Source organism: Bos mutus, chromosome 3, assembly GCF_027580195.1.
Source record: "Bos mutus isolate GX-2022 chromosome 3, NWIPB_WYAK_1.1, whole genome shotgun sequence".
NCBI classification, from domain to species: Eukaryota; Metazoa; Chordata; class Mammalia; order Artiodactyla; family Bovidae; genus Bos; species Bos mutus.
This window is the reverse complement of record NC_091619.1, coordinates 12,201,054-12,226,527: the sequence shown is the minus strand read 5'-3', so window position 1 is coordinate 12,226,527 and position 25,474 is coordinate 12,201,054. Positions and strand designations below refer to the sequence as shown.

General features: G+C 33.2%; 1 protein-coding gene across 9 annotated transcripts in view; it reads right to left on the bottom strand.

Annotated features, from left to right (window-relative positions):
• DCAF6 (DDB1 and CUL4 associated factor 6) overlaps nucleotides 1-25,474 on the bottom strand; it is a 184,353-nt gene that overhangs the window by 83,032 nt on the left and 75,847 nt on the right. For all 9 annotated transcript variants that reach the window (XM_070366876.1, XM_005896961.2, XM_070366886.1 and 6 more), the window contains 6 exons: nucleotides 19,839-19,952; nucleotides 17,248-17,383; nucleotides 14,982-15,196; nucleotides 7,974-8,067; nucleotides 6,602-6,721; nucleotides 4,856-5,116 (listed from right to left, as the gene is read on the bottom strand). In XM_070366876.1, the coding sequence (XP_070222977.1) occupies nucleotides 4,856-5,116; nucleotides 6,602-6,721; nucleotides 7,974-8,067; nucleotides 14,982-15,196; nucleotides 17,248-17,383; nucleotides 19,839-19,952 (940 nt within the window). The remainder of the gene's footprint in view (nucleotides 1-4,855; nucleotides 5,117-6,601; nucleotides 6,722-7,973; nucleotides 8,068-14,981; nucleotides 15,197-17,247; nucleotides 17,384-19,838; nucleotides 19,953-25,474) is intronic.

Here is a 25,474-nt window from a genome sequence, read left to right as displayed (position 1 = left end):
TGAGAAAGAAAAAAATATTCTGTAGTTACTTTGAAATATTTTTAATAAATAAAATTATGAAGATTTCATTTTAACGTTATATAATTTCAGCTCATATTCATATCTTTCTGGTCTTTATATAGGTAATCTAATAACCATATTTTCAAAAGCACCATCTTTTGTTAAATATTCAAGAAAAGACCATGAATAAGAATCATAATGTCTAATCAGATTCTGTGCTATGTATATAGAATGTAGTTTCAAATAGTCTATGTGAATAAAAATAAAATTCAAGAATACAAAGGGTGAAGAAATTCAAATTTTAAAAAGAGAGTAACCAACTGACTTCAAATTCCACTTGAGTATATTATCTTCCTAATTCAGCTACAAAACTCAAAGTCAATTCAGCGGCCCCCTCTAGATACATTATTCTTCAGGTATGCACTTTATATATTCATGTCACTGTGGCTCCATTTTTTCTTCTACCCGTATTTATTTTTACCTGTCCTGATTTCATCATGTACCAAAATGATTTTTTACAAGTATTTCCATAAGTTACCATAAAATATTTCTGGAACAAAGTAAGAAAAAAGTATCCAGTTTTATGTTGTCTGGAAAGCCAAGGGCAAATAATAAATCCAAAAACAATAAATAACTGGATATCTATTCACAGCATCTTCCCTGCTGCTGCTGCTGCTGCTGCTAAGTCGCTTCAGTCGAAGATATCATCAAATTTGTGAAGCTTACTGGAAACATCCAGAATGAATGAAATGGAACTGAAACTATAAAGACTATCAAATAGCTAAATATATCTTACATAGGTTATATCAGCTTAAAGGACTTAACAGTATCTTTAAGAGGCTTATGATAGATAAAATCTCTTGTCTTTATGAGAGCATATTCTAATGAGAAAACAGTCATAAACAAATCAATAAAAAATAAAATAATTACAAATTCTAGTAAGTGCTTTTCAGGAGATAAACAGGGCTATACAAGACATAATAAAATTTGGGGGAAGGAAGGAAAGGAAGATGAATCTAGCTATGAGAGTTATATAAGACCTCCCTTGGGTGACACTTGAGCTGAGAACTGAAAAAAAAAGGAAGAGCCAAGGGAAGAGCTTCTCAAGTACATAGATCAGTAAGTTTGTTACAAAGACTCAGAATCCAAAAGAAAGAGGCAGAAGAAAGCTTGACATATTCAAGGAACTAAACTGAAATCAGTATAGCTACAGTGTAATGATCCTTAGGAAGACAGAGTATGGCATGAAATGAGGCTAGAAAGGCAAACAAGGCACCAGCCATAAAGATTCAGTTCTTTTTCCTCTTTTATTTATATTTATAAATGCAATCAAAAGTCTTTGAGGAGTTTGAGATGGCAAAGTTACATAATCTGATCTAATATTTTAAAATACTCATTTTGGCTGCTGCATGGACAATAAAGTATAAGGGAATAAGAGTACTGGGTTGGCCAAAAAGTTCGTTCAGGTTTTTCCATAACATCTTATGCAAAAAACATGAGAGAACTTTTTGGCCAATCCAGTAAGATGAAAAGAAGTAAAGGGTATCTTAGATATGGAGAAAACAGATGATGAATTGGGTGAGGGACATGAAGGAAAGCAAGGAATCAGTAACCCATAGTCTGTTAAAATAAGCAAATAAGCAGTAATTATAATTTACTAAGATATGAAATTATCAAGATTAAAGAGATCAGTGAGATAGGAAGGGTAGGAAGATAAATTATAGTTAGACATATTATACCCAAGATGTCCAAAGATAACCAAAACAAAGTGTTAAATAATCAGTTGGACACAGGAGTATGCAACTCAGGGTAGAAGATCAGATTGTCAGTATACATTTGGAGATATTAAATGCTCCAGGAATTGATATAATTTTATGAAGGACAGAGTGCATGTAGAGAACACAGCACAGGCTATGGGGTTCCACTAAAACATTGACAAATAATTATAGAATAAGAAATATCAACAACGGTTACTGAAAACCAGCCAGAGATGCTAATAAAAGTTAAATAGGCAAAAGTGGTATCACAGATGCCAAAAACAAAAGTGCTTCAAGAAAGAAGTGACAGACTGTGCTAAACACAACTGGGTTAAAAGAAAGAAGTATACTTTTGAGGCAAAATGGAAGTCACTAGTGACTTTGACAAAAAGTTTCAGTGAAAAAGGAAGTTAAAAGGCAGATTAGGGTTGGTAGGTAAATAAGTGGAACATGGTAAGAAAAAGGAGACAGTACATGTCAGCTACTCTTATGAAGAGTCTGATTATAAAAGGAGCAAAGACATGAGTCTAGAGCGGAATGTGGGTCAATTAAGAGATTTTTTTTTAAGACAAGAGAATAATAGAGCATGTTTGAGGTGGAAAGGAAAAATTCAACAGAAAAGGTAATAATAAAGATGCAGGACAAGGAGCAAACTCCTTGAAAAGATGGAAAGAGATAGAAACTGCACTGGTTAGCTTCTGTTAGGAGCAGATACACTTCTTCCCACAATGTGACCCCTTCTGTCATAGACAATGTGAGGACAGATGCTGGAAAGCTGAGAGATTCAAAAGTAGGAAAGTGAATGCTTTTTTCCCCCTACTATGAATGAAAGAAGGTTATCGGCTAGGGAGTAGGATGAGGACAAAGTGTAGTGCTGAAAGTCTGATAGACCTAAGGTGTGACAGTTGCAGACTGTTCTAACACAGTGCGGAGTGCCCAATGAAGTCTGTGGTCACATAATTCCTCACGAACATTCAGTGACTCAGTTGCAGACCAAGAGAAGGCAAATAATTTGGTTCAATGAGATGGAGTGCTGCCCAGCAAGTCCCCACATTCCCACTGGGCCTCTCCTTCACCCCAGCAAAAGTGACAGAAGAAAAGGAAGGGACAGAAATGAAAGATACAAACACTTAAAATAGATATTCACAGTAAAAGCAAGAAGCCTACGTTTTCATTTTTTCTATTTCTATGCAAGACAGTAATAGAATGACACTCCCTTCCAATATAGGCAATTCCTACTACCCAAAAACCCATCTGGACTTAGAACTGAATAAAAGATTGAGAAAAAAAAAAACGCAACATAAACAGCATTAAGTCCTTATTGTTAAAATGCTAAGGCCTATTGTCAAAACAATCAGAGACATAATCTTTAGATGTTACATCTAACATCAAATCATTTTCCTCAGTAGCAATACTATCTTGGTAACATGGAAATATTTCCATTTTCCTTAGTCAGCCAAAATTCTTTCCATAATCTACCAGTCAAAAGTCTTTATCTTTCTTTGAAAACTTATAGACAAAAGTGCTAAGTAATGTTCGATGTCATAGGATCATCACTAAAATGTTTTTTTCTCTTCAATGATTCAATGACTACAGTATCTAACACTTACATCAAATATTAAAAAGGATTTAATAATCTGAAATGCAGTACTAGAATGTGTTAACAATCTATGACAAAAAGGAAAAATGAAATTCCCTACAAAATAGTATACTCAGAAATGTGTTAAAGAAACAACTGCAATCAGTTAAGATTCAGTGGAACATGAAAATGAGACAGACAATCTTCTTGCTAAGCTGTGATCAAACTTACAATTGATCAGACTCTTTAAGATTATTCCCAAGAATGTTATCACTTTAAAAACTCTTATTTTTACCAATTTTACTTGTTTTCGAAAGCAAAATTTTAGCTGATTTTGTCCCAGCTTCCCAAACCCTCCAAATATGTTATTTTCCCATAACTTGAAATATTGTATATTTCAAGAATATACAGAGAATGTGGAAAACCCAATTGTATAGCTCATCTTTAGCTTATTTTTATAGGTAAATTTTACTCATCTATTATTTAATTGTCATATAACTGACTGGCTTTTATTCCCATAGAAACTGGAAATAAATTACCAAAACTGGGATATACTGATAAAAGTGCTTAATTTAAAACACCTCATATTTGGTGATCTGGTATCAAATTTCAGAGAATCAAGAATAAACTTAAATAAAAATAAATAAAATTTTAAAAATAAATAAAAATTAAATCTGGCAGTTAGGAAAGCTGTTAGGAATTTTTCTTATAGGTTTTAGCTTGGGCCTCCCAGCTGTATCTTTAGTTGCTAATATTTTTATTATATATGAGTAAAATGCTTCCTTAAAAATCCCAAAGAAAAATATGAATAAACATCTTACTGGTTATTATAATTACATGTATACAGTTCAAATGCCAAGTAAACTACAGACATATATGCTAGATTACTGATGTAAACAGTAGTACATTCCATGGAGAAGGGGTGTGTGAACATGAGGAATACTGAAAAAAAAATGCAATTTTAGTAGAATTTAGAAGTTGATTTTTTTTTCATTAACATCAAATACCAAGAAGACAAGGATCTGTTAAAATTTTTTTCATGTAAATAAAGGAGAAATAATTCTTTTGGTAAATTGCATATATAGATGACAAAAGACCATATAAAATTCATCATAAAGAATGTATTGAAAGTATTTCATGATTTGAAGAAAAATCATAAAAAAATAAATAAATACAAAGCAACTAATAATAACCAGGGCTATATCTTCACTAAAGCCAACAATCATTAAGTCAATACATTAAACTGTGTCTAAACACTGTCTTCTGATACTTACATTTTATAAAGAATTGTCTTGGGTAAACTGCAGTTTCCTGCTACGTGATAAAATTCATGCAAGTGAGGCACACTTGAATTCTGTTTTTAAGTTACATATTCATATATTACATGTCATTTTGATCATTTTTTCCAGCAAGAATAAGTTGATATAATTCAGTTTCTTTCAAAATAACCCATTAAAAAGTTTTCATTATCAAAAATCATCAGAAGAATCACAGCCTATTTAAAGAATAACATCCTCACCAGACTGATGATGTGTACGGTGTCCAGATGCCTCAACAGGCTGCCTCTGTTCACTGTCTGGAGAAGACAGCAAAGAAGTAGAATGAGGGCTTTCTGTAGAAGATGATGCCAAATGACCCTGAGTTGACACAGTAGAGGATGTAGAAGGCTGAAGAAACTGTTCATCTGGAGTATCTACTTCCATTGCAGTTTCACCCACTTCCAAATCAGTACTTGATGGGACCGTAGGAAGAGTTGAAACATCTGACTGATTCGTCCCACCTTCAAAAAACACATTGTAATACAAACTGAAATACTAAATGCTTTCCAAAACCAGCTCCTCTAAAGAGAGATGTTCAAGAAATATATATGCGCACACATACATAGAGAAATAGATAATTTCAGGATATCAAAAGCACCCACTGGTGGTTTGGTACCTTAATCAAACATGCTAATTAATAGGGGTAAAAAACCTACCTATGGCACATTCCTGTTAACAATAATCAACCTTCCAAGCAAAATGCTCAATATTGCAGCTTTACTTAGACAATGCTAAATAACAGCTTGCAAGATGCCTATTAACAGCTTGCAAGATGCCTATAAATAATGTCTTGTTCCTTAAGTTTGAAGATGATAATTCTGATTTAATAGATGGACAGGGAAACCTGGCATATGGCAGTCCACAGGGTCACAAAGAGTTGGACACGACTTGGTGACTGAACAACAACAATGAAAGGATAAGGGACTTATATTAATATATTTCCACTCTGTAACATAATAGTATCCTTAGGAAAATATTTAATGAAAAATTTTATTAACAAGAGTAAAGCTAAATTAGGTCAGAATGGGATTAAGTTCCCAATTCCCACTTCACTGGCAGCAGCGCTTTAGCCACTGAACAACATGATGCGATCATGATTTTAAAAGGCTTCAGTGTCTGCAATGTGTTGTGGCAGGCCTTGTGCTATCTGCAACAGAATAATTAAGAATACTCAATAAATGTTAAAAACTTCCCAGATTTTGCTTCAAATCCATATTATTAAAAGAAAGATACAGAATGAATTAATCAAGTTCATGTCTTAAAAGATGCTAATACAGAATATAAATTTTTTCCTTTAATTATCTTGATTTAAATATATCTTAGTTTAAATTTAAGCACAAATGTGATAACCCTTAAGCAAATCCATAGTCTAAGAAATTTTTTAAGTTTATATATGCAGAATTTAACAAGAACCATTTTTAAATGAAATTTAATAGAAATTTTCATTTTGGGACTTAAAGCAAGTAGGAATTAACTTTCATATTCCTGACTTTTGACAGAGATAGGTAACTTATCAAAGACCATAAAGCTGGAAAGTAGTAAACCAAAATATGAAAATAGGTCAGCTAATGCCAGAAATAGCAATTAATAACCATTGTATATAAATAACCAAAAGAAGAAACTATTCAATTACATAAAACTTACTTATCCACAGAGTTTAACCTACACCCACTCTCAGAATACATACAAATGGACTTACAAGGCAGAATATCAGATTCTCTTACTTTACTTGAGAAAAGCAAACAATGAGGGCTATGTCAAGAGGAACCTAAACGAACAATTATACCCAACACCCTTTGTCCTCTACTGTTCCACACAATACAGTAAGAACTTTATGATCACTAAGGATATAAAACATGGTATACATTAGATAATATAAATAAAACTGACTTCAAAAAATAGTTTTTGCAAGCTTTCTGGTAGCTTTAATTAATAATGAAAATTACCTCTGGGTCGAGATCTTCCTCGTCCTCTATTGCTTTGTGCAACTTCGCTTGCTTCTTCAAACCACCTTGATAACATGTCAGACATTCTCTGCATCAATGACACATTGGGACTTTGCTCTCCTATGATAACAAAACAGGTCTTATCAGTGAACTTAGTTCTTTCATTAATGTAAAAACCTATATTTGAAGGCCTTTAAAGTGAAAGCAATTAAAAATCAAATTGCTTAAATAAATTATATGAATGCATACGTAAAGCTACTAGGGCTATCATCACATTTTATAGTAAATGTATATATGAATCACTCTCATCTGTATTTTGAGTTCCTCCTACATCTTTGCCAATCCTTAGTTACTTCCACAGTCCCACCCTTACCCCAACCCACATCTTTAGGCCTAAGAGTACACAGATAGGAAGAGCTCATGAATTTTAAGTTGAACAGATTAAAAACAAAGTATGACCTCTCTCTTAAATTTCCCTAAACTGAAGGTTTGCCCTCTCACTTAAATTCACTTAAACTGAATTTATATTCATCATCATTTACTGCAAATTACATATAGTTGAAATTAACTGAAACCAGAAAATATTTTATCTTTTCCCTCCCCTCTTTTCTTCCTTCAAATATTTGAGTAGTCCCAAGGGCATTTTCAAATTTACTATCCCATCAAATTGAAACTGTGATAATTCTATTCTACAATAATATAATTTAAAATAAAAACTGTTTTTGTATTTTCTATGAAAATAGAATTTATTCTATGCTTTATTACCTTTATATAATGTAGCTTTATATTTTAAAATATGATGTCAAATAATACAAACACTAATATATTGGAAAATATGCTTTTGATCTTAAAAGATTTCAGAAATTAGAATAAGACCCATTTATTATATAAAATCACAAACATTACTTTTATTTTAAATGTGCCATCTTAACACTCCCAAAGAGTAGTTTCTAATGCCTATCAAAGGCATCTGATAGGAGGGGGAAAAAAAATTTTTTATGTGCTCTTATAAAACTCTCAGATTGGAAACTGGGAGTTTTCAATTCTCTCTATAGCAAATACAAAAGCAAAAATTATAAAGTTTGATAATACCCAATCTTGCTGTGGCAAAAAATGTATTCTTAGACTTTCAGTGGGAATGCAAAATAGTATATACTTTTCAGAGGGTAATTTGATAACTATCAATATTAAAATCCACTTATCCAGTGACCCACACATTCCACTTTTAGGATTTCATCCTAAGACATACTTGCACAAGTTCATGTACAAAGATATATGTACAAAGATGTTTGTTACAATATCACTTATAAAGTGAAAAAATGCAAACAAGCTAAAATATTAATTTTTAAAAAGCTGACCAAAGTATAGTTACCATCTCGTTCTCGTTCACTCTCAGGCCTTGCTCGGGGTCCAGTATCTGACCAATCACCACGAAGTCTCAAACGTTTAACTGGAGGCTGTCGTAACTAAAAGATGAGAAGAAAACTCGTTTGCTGAATTCTTAAAGCACGCTGTAAGTCTAATAGATTCTTCCCATTTTTTTTTTTTTTTTACTTTATTTATTGAGATGCTAAATCAAAATACGGGGCTTCCCTGGTGGCTCAGTGGTAAATAACCCACCTGCCAACGCATGAGACATGGTTCAATCCCTGGATTGAGAAGATCCCATGGAGAAGGAAATGGCAACCCACTTCAGTATTTTTGCCTCAGAAATCCCATGGACAGAGAAGCCTGGCAGGGTATAGTCCAAGGGGTTAAAATAGAATTGGACATGACTTAGCGACTAAACAACAACAAAAAATCAAAGTATGAAAGACAGCCATAAATATCCATTGATGTTGACAGCCTATACTTAGTATCTTCAACCTAAAGACTGAATGTAACTTTAAAATCGTGTACATGTGATATCAAATCCCATCATCTTTCAACTGACAAGGGAAAAGTTATCTAACTGCATTAAGCCTAAGTTTTCTATTATGATGATAAATATAGTGTAGGTAAAATAGCTACATACCTAATTGGCAATAGGAGTAACCATTATTTTATTATTATTACTGACAATACACTCTCTGGTTCTCCCCCCAGCATCTATTCCAACCTCCATTACTCACCTCAGTGTCTTTACTCTACCTTGTTGTTCTCATTCTCAGCTACTAACTTTTCCTACTACTTCAGAAAAAAATAAAGTCAGTTCTATAGAAATGATATCAATTTCCTCAATTTCATTCCATAAACTTATCTATATCTACTTTTTAATTTCTTCCAATCTTTCTCAGGAGATGGATCATTTGTTTTAAGCCTTATCTCTATTTGTGCTTTTTATTTCATTCCTTGAATAATTATTCTATTTCTATACCTACATTCCTCTCTTCTTTCTTGATTCTTCCTCACAATGTACTAAAGGTTCCTATCATTTCTAATAGGTAAAACACTGCCATTCCCTATTTCTATTCAGCATTTATTCTTTTCTCATGCTTTCTGAAGCTTTACTGTCAAGCTTCTTTTAAAAAGTCTGTATTCATTCTATTTTTATCTACCACTCTTCACTCAATTCACTGAAGTCAACTCATTTTTCCACTGAATTCTCACCCATATCACCAGTGAATGATCAATTGCTAAGTTCCATGATCAATGATAAAATGATCAAAAATCAATTTCCAATTTGAATGGCACCTTTTAGAGATTCTATTTGATGTTGATGGTATCTGACACTCTTAATCACTCCCTTTAACTTTCACATTTTTAACATCTTTTTATTGATGTATAATTTACATACCATAATATTTACCCTTTTTAAAGTATTTATCCTTTTAAAGCAGACAAATCAGTAGTATATATTTACAAAAGCTATGCAGATACTTGTATCTCACTAATCCAGATCATTTTCATCACTCCCCACTTGCCCCTCAACTCACCTCCTGACAATCACTCATCTACTCTGTCTCTATGGATATGCTTATTCTGGACACATCATGGAAGTGTAATAATATAATATGTGGTCATCGTGTATTACTTCTTTCACTTAGCACAGTATTTTTCAAGGTGCATCCACACTGCAGCATGTATCAGTATTTCATCGCTACTTTTATGGCTCAATAATATTCTACTTTTTAAATATACCACATTTTGTTTATTCATTCATCAGCTGATACAAACTGAGCTCTTTCCACTTTTTGGCTATTGTAACTAATGCTGCTATGAACATACACGCAAGTTTTTATGGGGACATGTTTTCGATTTTCTTGGGTATATAATCTAGCATGGAATTGCCAAATCATATGATAGCTTCCATGTTTAAATTTTGAGGAACTGCCAAGCTGTTTTCCAAGGCACCTCTGCTATTTCATATTCCTACCAGTAATGTATGAGGGCTCTGATTTCTCCACATTTTCATGAACACTTACACTTGTCACTGGCTTTTTTAGTCAATCTAGTAAGTATGAAGTGGTACCCCACTGTGGCTTTGATCAGTGATGTTAAACATCTCCATATGTGCTTAATGGCCATTTGTATATCTTTTTTGGAGAAACGTCTATTCAAATTCTTTATCAATTTTTAATTAAGATATTTATCTTTTTATTGTTGAGTAACAAGTGTTCTTTATATAACATATTCTGGATACTAGATTCTAAATCATAAACTAGATGTATGATTTGCAAATATTTTCTCCAGTGTTGTGGGTCACTCCCTTATATTTTAACATAACATTCACTTTTTCCTCCGCACAATTTAGCAAGTTTTGATAGAAATTTAGTGATAGCTTAGTGGTAAATTTTCTACTTTCTCCTGGAAATGATACTGAGCAACAAGGAGAACGGGAGTGGGGTGGGGTAGTGGGGAAATGGGGGACTTTCCATTCTCAGCAAAGGAAACAGAAACCCCTCTAAAATATTCCATATTATATATAAGTATGGTTAAAAGCAACTGAGAATAACAAAACCTGCAGAGGAAGTCACAAGTGTGAAAAGGAAAAATTAGAAGATGCCTAGTGTGGTAGTTGTTTAAATGTCAGACAAATAATCATTTCCAGAGAGAGCCTCACCCTGTATAAAAACTGTACTTAGAATAATAAACTAGAGCTCTGTTCCATGGTTACAAGAGAGAAATTTCTATTATACAGGCAAAGAACTGATGCTATAGTCTCAGCAAGTATATCTGGAACAAGATCTTCAAGTTAAAAACAGTCTCAAGTTTGATTTTTTGAGATATGCGAAATAATCTACAGTCCTGAAAATGGTACAGTCAGTCATTCCATAAAAAACCCTGAAAATCATATTCAGTCAGTAATTCCATAAAAAATTTTTCAGCACCTTTTATGTGTCAGCCACTACACTTCGTATCAGGGCAAGATCAACAGACAAAACATAGAAAAATTCTCAATGTAACAGAGTTTACAAAATACATGAAATTAAACAAGTAAAATATACAGAGAAAGTCGTGTTATACAATAAAATTAGGTAGAAAAGGGAGATAGGTAGTACCAGAGAATTAAGGGATACAATTCTAAATAATGTGGTATGCTAGGGTCTAACGGAGAAAAAAAACAAGCGCAAAGCACTGTAAGAGGTAAAGGAAGAAGAAATCCAGATAATCTGGAGGAGGTCATTTCAGGCAAAGTAAATGCAAAAACTGTAAGGCAGAAGCACACTTAGCCTGCCTGAGTAAATAAGTAACTGGATGTGGCTAGAGTGGAGCAAACAAAGCAGAGAGCCGTAGAAGTGACAAGAACCAGGTAACACGAGATCTTGAAGCCACTGTACGGACCTCAATTTTGAGTGAGGTGGTGAGCCATTGTGGAGTGTGAATCAGAACAGTGGCATCATTTGACCTATGTCTTAAAAGATTACTTTGGCTACTGTGTAGCTAAAGGATTGGAGAGGGTGGTATGAAAGCAGGGACCTAGTAAGAAAGCTATCATAATAATCCAGGAGAGGTGCTGATGCCTTGGATCAGTGTTAGTGGTAGAATGGGAAGTAATACTAACACATTTTAGTTACAGGTTCCCCCTGCTATCTGAAAGCAGAATGCTCCTATGAAACCCTTCATAAGTCAAAGTGGAGTAACACAAAGAAGCAATTACATTAAGACACATCTTGCTAACTGATGTACAAAATAAATCAAGATAAGGCACAGATGTTTACAGACACAACTCAATACTCAGAGCCTAATGCTGAGATATAAACACAATTCAAAGCCAGGGCAGCTTGACACTGAAATGCCAAGTGTAGCTCCCTGGGAAGGAGTGTGGTGGCACCAAGCGCCACTCAGGGTGCACACTGCAACAATCAATAGGCGCTGTTTCCACTTTTCACCTTTCTTTTCTGTAAAAGTGAAAATCCTCTTTGGATGTTTTAGTCAGTGAAATCAAGTACTGATGCAGGTCTTCAGTAAAAGCAAAGCGATATAGAAGCAAACTTTCAAAAAGCTGGGGACACCTGTAAAACTTTTAGGAATACATCATGAGGACCAGGAGAAAATGAGAGATGGGATTCAACAAAGCAGTCCAATAATGTGCTAAGTAGGTGGGGAAAAAAATGTCAAAAAGATATGAGAGAAAAAAAGAAAAGACAATAGAAAGAAAAAAAGGAATACCAAAATAAAAGAAAATGAGAAGTGGAAAAAAATCTGAATAAGACAAAAGAATATGGTAAATAAAGAAGGGGAACATGAACCCCCTGGTGGTCCGGTGCCTTGGATGCCATGCTTTCACTGTGAGAGCCAGGATTCAGTCCCTGGTGGGGAACTGAGACCCCACATGCTGTGCAACACGGCCAAAAAAAGGGAGCAGGAGCAAAGGGGAAAGTATTAGAGGATATAGGAAATAATCCTGGAGAAGGAAAAGGCTACCCACTATAGTATTCTGGCCTGGAGAATTCCATGGACTGTATTCCACGGGATTACAAAGAGTTGGACACGACATGACTGAGCAACTTTCATTCACTCAAAGGAAATAATATAGAAAAGAGACCCCTACGAATTACATAAAAATATGAAAACACAAGAAAAAATCATATATTAAACTTGTATTCATACTTTAAAAACCTGCTCAACACTTTTCTTATTTTCCCAACTAAAAACAATTATTTTCTTTGGTCTACTTATATGGAACAATTCTTATATATAATTATGTTATTTTAACTTTCACACATTTATTTATAAATCTTACTCTTTTATCTATTTATTTGCAAACTCATGAATGACAGGTCATATCTTTGTCACAGTCAGCCTTGATTTTCTCAAGTTTAGTAGATAGTACTACTGCTGCTGCTGCTAAGTCGCTTCAATCGTGTCCAACTCTGTGCGACCCCAGAGATGGCAGCCCACCAGGCTCTGCCGTCCCTGGGATTCTCCAGGCAAGAACACTGGAGTGGGTTGCCATTTCCTTCTCCAGTAGATAGTACAGTAGATACCAAATAACTATTTGGTGAGCTGAGAAGAGCTTGTCTGAACATTACTACAAAGAATTTAACATAAAACACTGAAAGAAAAGATAGTTATATTAAGAGGAAGACAGTTTATTAATTTCTTTTCCTAGACAGACCTGTAAATTGTTTCATTACAATAAGCATAATTTTTATACCTTTAATCCATTTTCAGAATTATTTTTCTTAATTCAGTTAATTCAACAAAGAACACTGAGAAAAACATGTTAAAAAAAACAACTGCTCATGACTCAGCCTCATTCACTCTGATTATATAAACATCCTTTGGCTAAGTTTTCTATGGCATAAAAGCTAGTTGGCTTGCTTAAAATGTTTCTGCATTTCCCACTCTTTCATTATGTAACAATGTTCACAAAGTTTGACTGTAACATTACTAAAGCTCATTCTTTCAAGAGGAAATTACATAGTAACAACAGACTTTAGGTTTTCAATCAGACCTCTAATCTCAAAACTAGCTTTCATTAGCAACATACTCTCTTCACAAATTTCTTAATTCAGTTAAATATAGTGCCACATGTAATCTTGATTTTTTTTTTTATTTTATAACCCTATCAACCTGCAAATATAAGAACTGGATTTAATTTTGCATCTCATAGGAATTACAAAATCATTGTTGTTCTTTAGTACCTTTAAAATGTATTTATTAGTTAGAGGTGAACAAATACTTAACAGTCACTGATAATTAATAAAAAGCAACGGTTTACTTCAAAAGACGTTAACAATCCAAAGAATAGAATGGTTAAACACAGGACATGTTAAAAAAAAAAAAAAAACCAAAGTGAAAAACACAAGGTGAAAGAAGCTTAAGAGGCAAACGTTATTCTACTGCTGTGTACTGTCAATGACATATTATTTCTGGTTTCTGCTTTTCCCTGGTTTCGATCCCTGGGTTGGGAAGATCCCCTGGAGAAGGAAATGGCAACCCACTCCAGTACTCTTGCCTGGAAAATTCCATGGACTGAGGAGCCTGGTAGACTACAGTCCATGGGGACACAAAGAGTCTGACACAACTGAGCAACTTCACTTTCACTTTTCTGCTTTTCCTAAGAAAATGACTGATAATTTTAAAGTCATTTTAGGAACAATAATTCTTTCACCTATCTTTCAAAACATAATATATATGTATCTAGAAATTGATGAAGAAAAGGGTATCTATAGATACCAGTTCAGTTCAGTTCAGTTCAGTCACTCAGTTGTGTCCAACTCTTTGCAACCCCATGGACTGCAGCATGCCAGGCTTCCCTGTCCATGACCAAATCTCAGAGCATGCTAGATATAGGTATGTATATAGATACATACATACATATATATATATATATATATAAAAATGTACTGTATCAACTTCCAAGGCACTAAATGTTTACATACACCTACCAATAGGAGTTTCACCTATTACCATTTACTATTCATATATAGACAGCAAGCTCCTCCTCTACTGATTCTGTATATGTGTTGTGCTGTGTGCAAATGTCACTAGCTCATAACTGTGACCAAGGCAGAATCAGAAGAGAGGAAGGACCACTATCCACCTGTGAACAGTAAATATTTTTGCATGAAATAAACAGTAAGTCTCTTGGAAGCTTATACATCACATTTTTTTAATTTTAATTACCTTTTCTGCAACTGTCAGAACTGGTACTATTTCTTGGTGCTGCTATACATCCATAAACTTGGAGAAACATTTTGCTATTAGACATTTACTCTTTTAAAATATTATATAATACTTTCATCGGGTACCTTTTCCTTATTTATTACTCCCATTCTTTCATGCATGTTTCACGTCTTTGCTCCACAGACTGTAAATGCCGTGAAAACTCACTCTATTTTTTGAAGCCCTTAAGGCTTCAAATTTAGGAGTTACTGAATTAATGCCCCAAGAGTTAGTGAATTAATGTTTTCTGAATCAAATAAAAGAACATAGCTCTGAGTAAATTTACCTCTTCTCTTCTCTCTTCTGCAGAAGGAGTTTTAAGTTCTCGTGCTGTATCATCTTTTGGGTCAAAAAGATATATATAATCTGAAGAGTAACTAACAAGAATCTCTTGACCATCTTCACTGTAACACAGAGATGTCACCCTGCATGACTTATTATTAAGATGGGAAGGGATAAAACGAGCAACCATTCCAGTAGTTCCTCGGCCTGCGTAATTCCCTAATAAGAAAAAAGAAATTGTTTAAAATTCATAATGTTTTTCAAGAAAAACACTTTAAAAACTCATCTGAATTATAAGATATGTATTTAATGTAGCAAAGTAAATCCAAGCTATCATATTCTATTTCTGGAAAATACTCTGTAATAAATAGTCAGATTTTGTAACAAAATGAAAAAGAATACAGCATAAAGGTTATATTATCTTCCAAAAAGAATTCATTATTTTCTAGAATTCCAGATTAAGTCAATGTGGTTTTTTTCCCCAAAATATTAGCTATTTAATCATTTAAAATGATCTATAATTAGAGTCATACTAAATCATCTCTTAAAATTCTCCAAATTAAGATAATTTTCATAAGGTAAATCAGAAAGTTGACATTTACTAATATACTAGATAAAACAGTATAGTATCTGTTTAATAAGACTTATCTTTTACTTTATATCACTAAAAGATTTTTTATTGGTGTGAAATTCTCCTCATAAAATAACAGAGTGGGAACATTACTTTAATTTTAATTAATTTTGACAGTCATCAATATAATGCAATATGACAGGGAGAGTTACAATTGGCACTTGGTGCTTTCCAGGCCCAAACATGCTAAATTTCCACAAAGCTGCATTATCTTGCACTCTGAGGTTTTGCCTTGCCCAAAACAGCAATCACGTCTCATCCACTGAGATATGATAGTTGGGCCTATAGTTTCATATTATATTACTACCGTTCCCATTAAATATGCATATTCAAATAGATAAGACTTCTCAATCACAGTGCAAAAAATGAAAAAAGATCCCATCTGGTTTTCCCATTTCAATAGTGTATGTCCATTTTCACTGGACATAAACTAACACTGAGATAAACACTGTTAATTTATGATCAAGTCCACTTTTATTTTTATTTATAAATCTTTATATATACATGGGGTGTGTATGTGTGTGTTAGAGAGAGAGGAAATCTTGACATTCCTAACAGAAGTTGGCTCTGAAGTGAATATTTGAGAAGTGGTTTGATCTCAAAGCAAATAAGGAACAAATAAGAGTTTAAGGCAAATTCAAATTCAGTACTGCAGCACCATTTACAGTACTTTAAATAGGCTACATGAGATGATTAGATAGCATTACCGACTCAATGGACATGAGTTTGTGCAAATGCCAGGAGATGGTGGAGGGCAGAGAAGCCTGCTGTGCTGCAGTCCCTGGGGTCACAAAGAGTTGGACAGGACTTAGCAACTGAACAGTAAGAAGGTAGGCTATGAAGTAGGCATGAACATATGATATACATTAATACACACACAAGTCACTGTTCTTTCCTAAACTTTTCTCCCCACCACGCTTACTATTGAAAAGATGGCAAGGAGAAATCAGGAGAGCTAAATGTTGTGGGCTGAAGTGTGTCCCCTGAAAATTTCATGTATACCAAGAACCACAGAATGTGATCTTATTTAGAAATAAGGTCTTTGTAGATGTAATAATTATCAAGATGAGGTCACAGTGGATTACAATGGACCTTAAATACAACTTAACTAGTGTCCTTATGAGGGGGAAATGTAGACAGACATACACACAGGAGAGAATGGCATGTCAAGACGGAAGCAGAAATTCGACTGATACATTTAAAAGCCAAGGGATGCTAAAGATTGTCAGCAACCTCCAGAACATAAGAAAAAAGCAGGCAAAACATTCTTCCAGACAGCCTCCAACAGAAAACCACCCTGCAACACCTTGATTTCAGACATTAAGCCTCCAAATATGTGAGAGAATAAATTTGTTATTTTAAGTCACCCAATTTATAATAATTTGTTACAACAGCTCCAGGAAACTAATACATGTAGTGCTACAACATTCTAAAGTGATAAACTGCAAAAGTATCACCTTGATGGGGTCATAAAAACTTGATGAAATGCTATTTTTTATAATAATCCATAGTATTTAAATAAATTCTATATACTGAATTTTATGTCAAACTAAAGAAATTTTAAAATCATAACAGGTCAAAAAGATTTATCCCTTGAACTGATACAGTCTCATATTTTCTCTAATATATGTTCTTTTACCTGTAGCTCTTGTGCCCAGCATTCGCCGATCATATATACGTACTGAGCTATCAGAACAACCAACAGCAAGATAATATGGTATTGGTGGACAAATAGCTACTGATGTGGCAGCACGTCGGCAGTTAATTAAAATATCCTACAAAAGATAAAAGAACATCAGTTACACAAGTTGTACAACAGATAATAATCTACTTAAAACATTTTCCCTTCAATTAGAAGAAAATCTTTCTCAGAAATCCTAATTCAGCTGGTATGACAATGCAGCAGAAAAAACAACATGCTTCCTAAATATTCCCATACTCAAGAATAAAATGAACATTATCTTTAAAAATACTAAAAAATGCAAATATTTCCTATGCAATATGTCATTACATTAATATCATTAAAAATGCCTGCTATTATTGGTCCACTGGACAGTAAAGATGGAGGTATAATCCACCTTTGTCTATGATAAGTATATTGATTATATTATATGGTACTCATGATATCTTAATTTTAATTAGTTATTAAAATATAATAAAAGTATCATGACCTGATTTTTAAAAACCAGGACCTTATAAAACCATCCTCCTCCTTACCAGTTCAAAATCAAAGTACGTACACACATACATACAAACTATGTCTGAGACAGGCTTTATGATAATGTCACTACTTCTCTCTACACAAGCATTAGAAAATGTAAGGGCTATCATCCCCAAAATATAGTCTTAAGATATTCTGTTAATATACTCTTTTGTCTATAAGCTAATCCCTCACTCCTCTCAGAAAAGCCAAGTGTTTTAGTTACATTTATGCTGTTTTACACATTTAATTATTGACCTCAGAACTTTATTCCTATCACAAAGAACTTGTTCATCAAATTCCATTCATCATTCTAAATTTTTAGTACTTAAGAATTACCCTACTTACCTGCTTTCTTTATACTCTATCTGTTCACTTTACATATAAAGACTTCAGAAGTATTACTGAGGAAAAATACAACAGTATCTTACTGTTGCTGTTTTAGTCACTAAGTAGTATCTGACTCTTTTGCGATCCCATGGACTGTAGCCCACCAAGCTCCTCTGTCCATGAGATTTCCCACGCAAGAATATGGGAATGAGTTACCATTTCCTTCTCCAGGGGATCTTCCTGACCCAGGGATCGAACTCACATTTCCACCTATTGTCAGGTGGATTCTTTACCACTGAGCCACCAGGGAAGCCCTTATTAGTTTTATTTATTCTTTCATTTTACAACAAAGTTTCTGATTATAAAAGCAAAATTAAATCCAACTACACTGTACAATACTACTTAAAAGAATCTGACTTAACAAATTTTAGGACTTATTATTTAACAAAAAACAGGCATACCAAATGCCCCTCATAAACAACCGGCTATTTCAAACTTATTTCAGCCTTCAGTTCAACACTCCTAGTTGTATATGTGTACACATATACAACACAAAAACTAACAAAAATTTTTTATTTCTATTTTTTTCTTTTTCTTCTCTGTTTTGAAGTATAAAATAATCTCTTCTCCTAAGGCATGTTAACAACAACAACTAGTTTCATTAGCGAACACTCAACCTGATTATGCAACCCACTCCAGGATTCTTGCCTGGAAAATCCCATGGACAGAGGATCCTGGAGGGAGGGCTACAGTCCACAGGGTCACAAAGAGTCAGACACAACTGAGTGACTAACACTAACAACCTGGTTACTAGTCATCTTTTTTCTTTTTGGTAACTATCAAGAAAAATGTATTTAGAGTACTTTAAAAAATTTTTTTAATTGGAAGATAACTGTTTTACAATATTGTATTGGTTTCTGCCATACATCTTAGCCATAGGCTGGCAGTATTTTCTTATTTCATTTATAACTCCAAAAAGATCTGAGACAAAACCTACTGTCTCTGAGTAACGTTTAGGGTTAGTAGTCTGGGGCCTTAGACTGACTGATTTCACAAATGTTTTTCAAGTTTAAAATACCATTTTAAAAAATACAAAACTAAGGCCACTCTCAACTTCTGACACGGCCCACACTCTAAATAAATCCACTTCTTATTCAACTACTCCGCAAAATACAAAATTGACAGTGAAGCTCTATGTTTAGAGAAATGAGCTAAATCAACAATGAACATGTTGATAAAATGGTACCTAATTGTCTAAAACAAAAGATATATTAATAAATCTTGGATTACAGGACAGGGTAAAAATAAAGATTAGACATCAAACTACTACATGCTTTTATCACTGCTACTGGTAAAGCCAAAGCTGCCTCCATACATAAATGAAATTCTTCAAGTTTTTACAGTGCCATGGTATACACTGAACAATTATATAAATCTTCATAAATGTATCTGAATTCCCCAGTTTAATATACATTCCTTAACTTTGCTACTAACACTTTAATTATGAAAATTTTAATACAAAATTAAAAATTAATTTATAAAATAATTTTAATTATTTTATAATTAAAATACATATTTATTAAATATTTTAAAAAATAAAAAATTTTACCAATAAGCTCATAACCCAGAGATAACTTACTGTCCAACTTTAACTTTAATCTTAATTTTTTTCATTATTTATATAAAAACTTGATTCTTACATCTTTGCAATCTTCTTTTGTACAGCTAGTTTTGATGCGTGTATCAAACCACCTAACAGTTCCATCTTCACCACAAGACAGAAAGGTATACGGGTCATTAGGTACAGTCATAATCTGAAGATGGAAAGGTAATTGTACAGGTAATGTTAGTGAACATTTAAACAGATGGCTTTGAAAAATATTACTGCTATATCACAAAATGATTAAGGCAAAAGCAACTAAGAACAATTTATTGGAATTATTTATGACTTACCCATACCATAATGCAAAACAGTGCTATACATACAGATATATGCAAAATGTAACTGCTGAATTAATGTGATTCATTTACTTTCATTTGAAATTAATGTACCTCCAGACTCAAAATTCTTTAAAATTACAAATGCCTTACAACATGACAAGAAAAATCCTACCCCTGAATAGTCAAATTTTTATGTTTTCTGGATATGAATTTACACGTGCTTTAGAAACAAAGTAAAAAATTTTCTTCTCTGACAATCATTATAAAACCCTGTAGTGCCAAATCAAGCATTCAAATTGACCTCTCAAAAAAATTTTGAGTGATGGTAATGGTTCTATAACCACACAAAAGTACTAAATTGTCATGAAGTGTATAGTTAAAAATGGTAGGAATGGCAAATGTCACATTACGCATATTTTATAAAAAATTAAAATTTTTTAAAGAAATGAAACATTTTAGATATTCCTATATCTATTTCTGGTTTAGCAATAAGGCTGTAAATTGAGGCTCTGTGTACCCTCCTATCCAACATATTCCCCCCACCCTTCTCTGTCCCAAGAAATAGAAACTACCAAAATTGGGTGTTTAGCAGTTCCACAGAGACTTTTATGCACCCATAAACAATGGAAAGTAGGTTCCCATGTTTTAAAACTTTATATACTCAAAAAGGTATTCAGATTAACTAGTCTTCAAGGAAATACAAATTATATTTGTATTCATTAGGTATTTATTAGGATTTGTATATATTAGGATTAAATATAAATTATAATCCTAAGTAAATATCACTAGACATCGCTGGAATGACCAAAGCGAAAGGGATTTGATAATATCAAATGTCACTGAGGATATAGAACAACTAGAGCTCTCAAACATCATTGATGAGACGGTAAAATGGTATCATCACTTTGAAAAACCATGTGTTAGTATCTGCTGAAGTGGTAATATGCTTCTTCTATGGCCCAGCAATTCCACTACAAATAAATGTCATAGTCATCTAAAGATGTGTACTACAATGTTCAAGGCAGCACAATTCATATTAAATATTTCAAAGAACCCAAATAACCAGAAAGACAATAAGAACGGAAATTTTGATTTATTCTTAAAATAAAATATTAAAGCAATAACAATAAACAAACACATTATTCTCAAGTTACATAAAACCAGTGACTGAAAGTAAGAAAATTTCTTGCCAGAAACGAGTGGAGAAACATCTTTAAAGCAGCAAAAGAAAAAAACTATCAAACTAGAATTCTATATCCACAGATATATCTTTCTAAAACAAAAATAAAATACTTTTTCAAAAATAAAAATCCTGAAAGACTATTCAATAACACAGAAGTTAGCAAAGTTACCTATCAATCATTATTTTTATAAGAGTTTATATGAAACTCAGCCATATCAAGTCATTTACATATTATCCAAGTCTGTTTTCCTGATACAATGATATATTTGAGTAGTTGTGATAGATTATATGGCTCCCAAAGCCTAAAATATATACTATCCTGTTACAGGATAATTTTCTGTAAACCCTTACATTAACAGGCCAGCACAATATAACTGTATTTTTTAAAATTTTTCATGTAAAAAGAAAATAATACCAGTAGTAATCTGGATCTATGCAAAGGAATAAAAGATTGGAAATAATAAATATGCCAGTAAATATAACATATTTTTTTGTTTTAAAATATTTTTAAAGATAATTAACTATTAAAAGAAGAATATTAACAATGTATTAAGGAGTTTATAAAGTATGTAAGAATAAAAGGTTAAAAAAAAACGAATTTCTAGGAGAGGAAAAATGGGAGCAGAGTGTTGTAAGATTCTTATACCATATTGAAGTGGTACAATATTACTTGATGGTACACTGTGATAAAGTTTATGATATATAATTCCTAAAGCATACACTAAAACAATAACAAAGCGTCACAGCTAATATATCAACAAAGGAGATAAAGTAGAATCACAAAAATACTCAGTTCTTCTAGAAGAAGAGGGGAAAATTGATGGAACAGGAAAAGAGAAAAAACAAAAACCAAGACACAAAATTTAAATTCAGCAACTTCTATACCAATTATATGAACTATAAATGATTAAATACAGCCCAATTAAAAAGCAGACATTGCTAGATTGGATTAAAAAAAACCTATAAATTGATTATAAGAATGAAATATAAAACCACAGATAGGTAGACTAAAAGTAAAAGGATAGAGGAAAGAAATACCACAATAACTATAAAGATGGGAAAGCTAGATCTGCTGCATGTGTATGTGTGTTTGTTGCTCAGTAGAGTCCGACTCTTTGTGATCCGATGGACTGTAGCCCACCACGCTCCTCTGTCCGTGGAATTCTCCCGGCAAGAATACTAGAGTGGGTAGCCAATCCCTTCACCAGGGGATCTTCCCAACCCTGGGGTCAAGCCCAAGTCTCCTGCATTACAGGCAGATTCTTTACTAACCGAGCCACCAGGAAGTCCCAGATTTGCTATATAAACAGCAAATTTCAAAGCAAAGAGTATAACGGGAATAAAGAGAGTCATTTTACAATTATAAATGAGTCAATCCATGAACAGAAACATTAAAATCTTGAATGTTTAGGTACTTAAAAACAGATCTTCAAAATATATGAAGCAAAAAGTGAAATCAACAATACGAAAATATTAAGATTTCAACATTAATCTTTCAATAACTGATACAACAAGTGATCAGAAAATCAGTAACTACATAGAAGAACTGAACATGGTTATCAGCCACTTTGACATAATTGATATTTATGGAACATTCCACAAACAAAAAACTAAACATTTTTTAAATGCATAAGATAAATTTACCAACAGACTATATTCTGGGACATAAAACCAGACTGATTAAAATTTAAAAGATTCACATCATACAAAGCACATATTTAACTATAAATTAAAAATTAGAAATCAGTCCATACAAAGACAGTTAAATGATTAAAATACCTTCAACTGCAATAACCCAAAGGGGAAAAATTAATGTTCAAGTATTTCCAAGTATTTGGAAACTAAATGACACACTTCTCAATAAACAATGAATCAGGGAAGAAATCACAATGGAAATTAGAAAATACATTTAATACAAGAGAAATGAAAGTTCAGTATATCAAAATTAGCGAAACCTAAGGAAATACTCAGATTTCCCCAGTGGCTCAGCAGTAAAGAAACCGCCTGCAATGCAGGAGACACAGGTTTGATCGATCCCTGGGTGGGGAAGATTCCCTGGAGGAGGGAATGGCAACCCACTGCAGTAACCTTGCCTGGAAAATCCCATGGACAGAGAAGCCTGGTGGGCTACATGTAGTTCATGGGGTCGCGGAAGAGTCAGACACTGCTGAGCAACTAAAAAACAACAAAGAAACTACCCAGCAACTAAAAAACAGCAAAGAAATACTCAGTGGAAATTTTGTTTTACTAATTGCCTCTACTGGAAAGGATAAAGGTCTCAAATCAGTCACTTGAGCCTCTATTTTAAGAAAGTAGAAGAAAGAGAACAATGAAACCCACCACAGTAAACAGAGAAGAAAGGAAAAAGCAGAGATCAAAAACAGAAGGGAAAAAAAAAAAAGGAAAGTAGAGAAAATCATGGAAACCAAAGTTGGTTCTTAGAGACAATCATTAAAATCAATTGGATCTCTTATCAGGCTGATAAGAAAAATAAAAAGAGAGAGGGAATACAAACTATCAATATCAAGAATGTTGGAGGTGGTATCACTATAGATTCTACAGATGTTAAAAGGATATGGGGACTTTTCCTGGTGTCCAATGTCTAACAATCTTTACTCCCAACACAGGGAGCCCAGGTCCAATCCTTAGCAGTGAGCTAGATCCCACGTGCTACAATTAAGACCCAGCACAGACTGGGCTTCCCGGGTAGCTCAGCTGGTAAACAATCTACCTGCAAAGCAGGAGACCTGGGTTTGATCCCTGGGTGGGGAAGACTCCCCTGGAGGAGGACACTCCATATTTTTGCCTGGAGAATCCCTATGGACAGAAGAGCCTGGCAGGCTACAGTCCATGGGGTTGCAAAGAGTCGGACAAGACTGATTGACTAAGCACAGCACAGCAGACAAATAAATAAAAATATTAAAAAAAAAAATAGTGAGTATTGTGAACAATACCCACAAATTCAGCAATATAGGTGAAAGACAGGTTCCTTAAAATGGATAAAATATTGAAGCCATTAAAGCGTAAAGATACAGCCTGAATAACCAAATATTCATTTTAAGAATTAAATATGTAGTTATAAACATCCTACAAAGAAAACTCCAGGATCAGATGGCTTTATTGGTAAATGTTCCCAAAGGTATAAAAACAAATACTACCACTTCTATACAAACTCTTTCAGGAAAATGAAAAGGACAAACATTACAAGTTACCCCAAAGGATCAGCATTATGCTGACAACAAAACCATATAGTGCTTAGGAATACATCTGCAAAAAAAAAAAACCCTTAACAAACACAACAACACAGAAAATGGGTAATATATAAAATATGACTCTGTGAGGTTCATCTCTAGAATGCTAAATTAGTATTAAATTTGAAAAATGAATGTAGTTCACTGTGTTAAGAAACTAAAAGAAAAAATATAAAATGCTTTTTCAAATAATGCAGAGAAAAACATTTGACAAAATCCAACATCCATTCCTGGTAAGTTTAATATACAAATAGAAAGGAATTAACTGGATAAAAAAACATTACTAAAATATACTTGCTGTTATACTTAACAGTGAAACATCAAAGATCAGGAAGAATGTTTAGTCTTACTATTTTTATTTAATATTGAACTGAAAATTCTAATAAGTATAACAACAACAACAAAAAAGAAGTCCAGATGGGAAAAAAAAGTAAAAGCGTCTCTATATTCACAGATGACACAATCATCTAAGGAGAAAATTTCTATGTGATTTTCCTTCCTAAAAAGTTATTGGAACCAGTAAGTGAATATAGCAAAATGGGGGGAATATAAGATTGAACATGAAAATACTAGCAACAAAAGCATCAGAAATTGAAATTTTAAAAATAGTACCATTTACAATAATATGAAAAATACGAAATATTTAAGAATAAGTCTTAAGACACACAAAATTATAAAACATTGCCAAGTAAACTTAAAGTCCTAAATAAGGGAGATATACTGTAATCATAGATTGGAAGATTTAACACTGTTGTCAATGCTTCTTAAACTGATATATAGATTCAAATAAACCACAGGAAGAACTGTAGTAAAAATTGACAATTTGATTATCAAAGTCATGTGGAAATACAAAAATCTAAAATACCTTAAACAATTTCAAAAAAGAAGAAAGGACTTATACTACCTGGTTTTAAGTTACAGTAACAAAAACGGGGTAGTACAAGCATAGTGATGAATCACT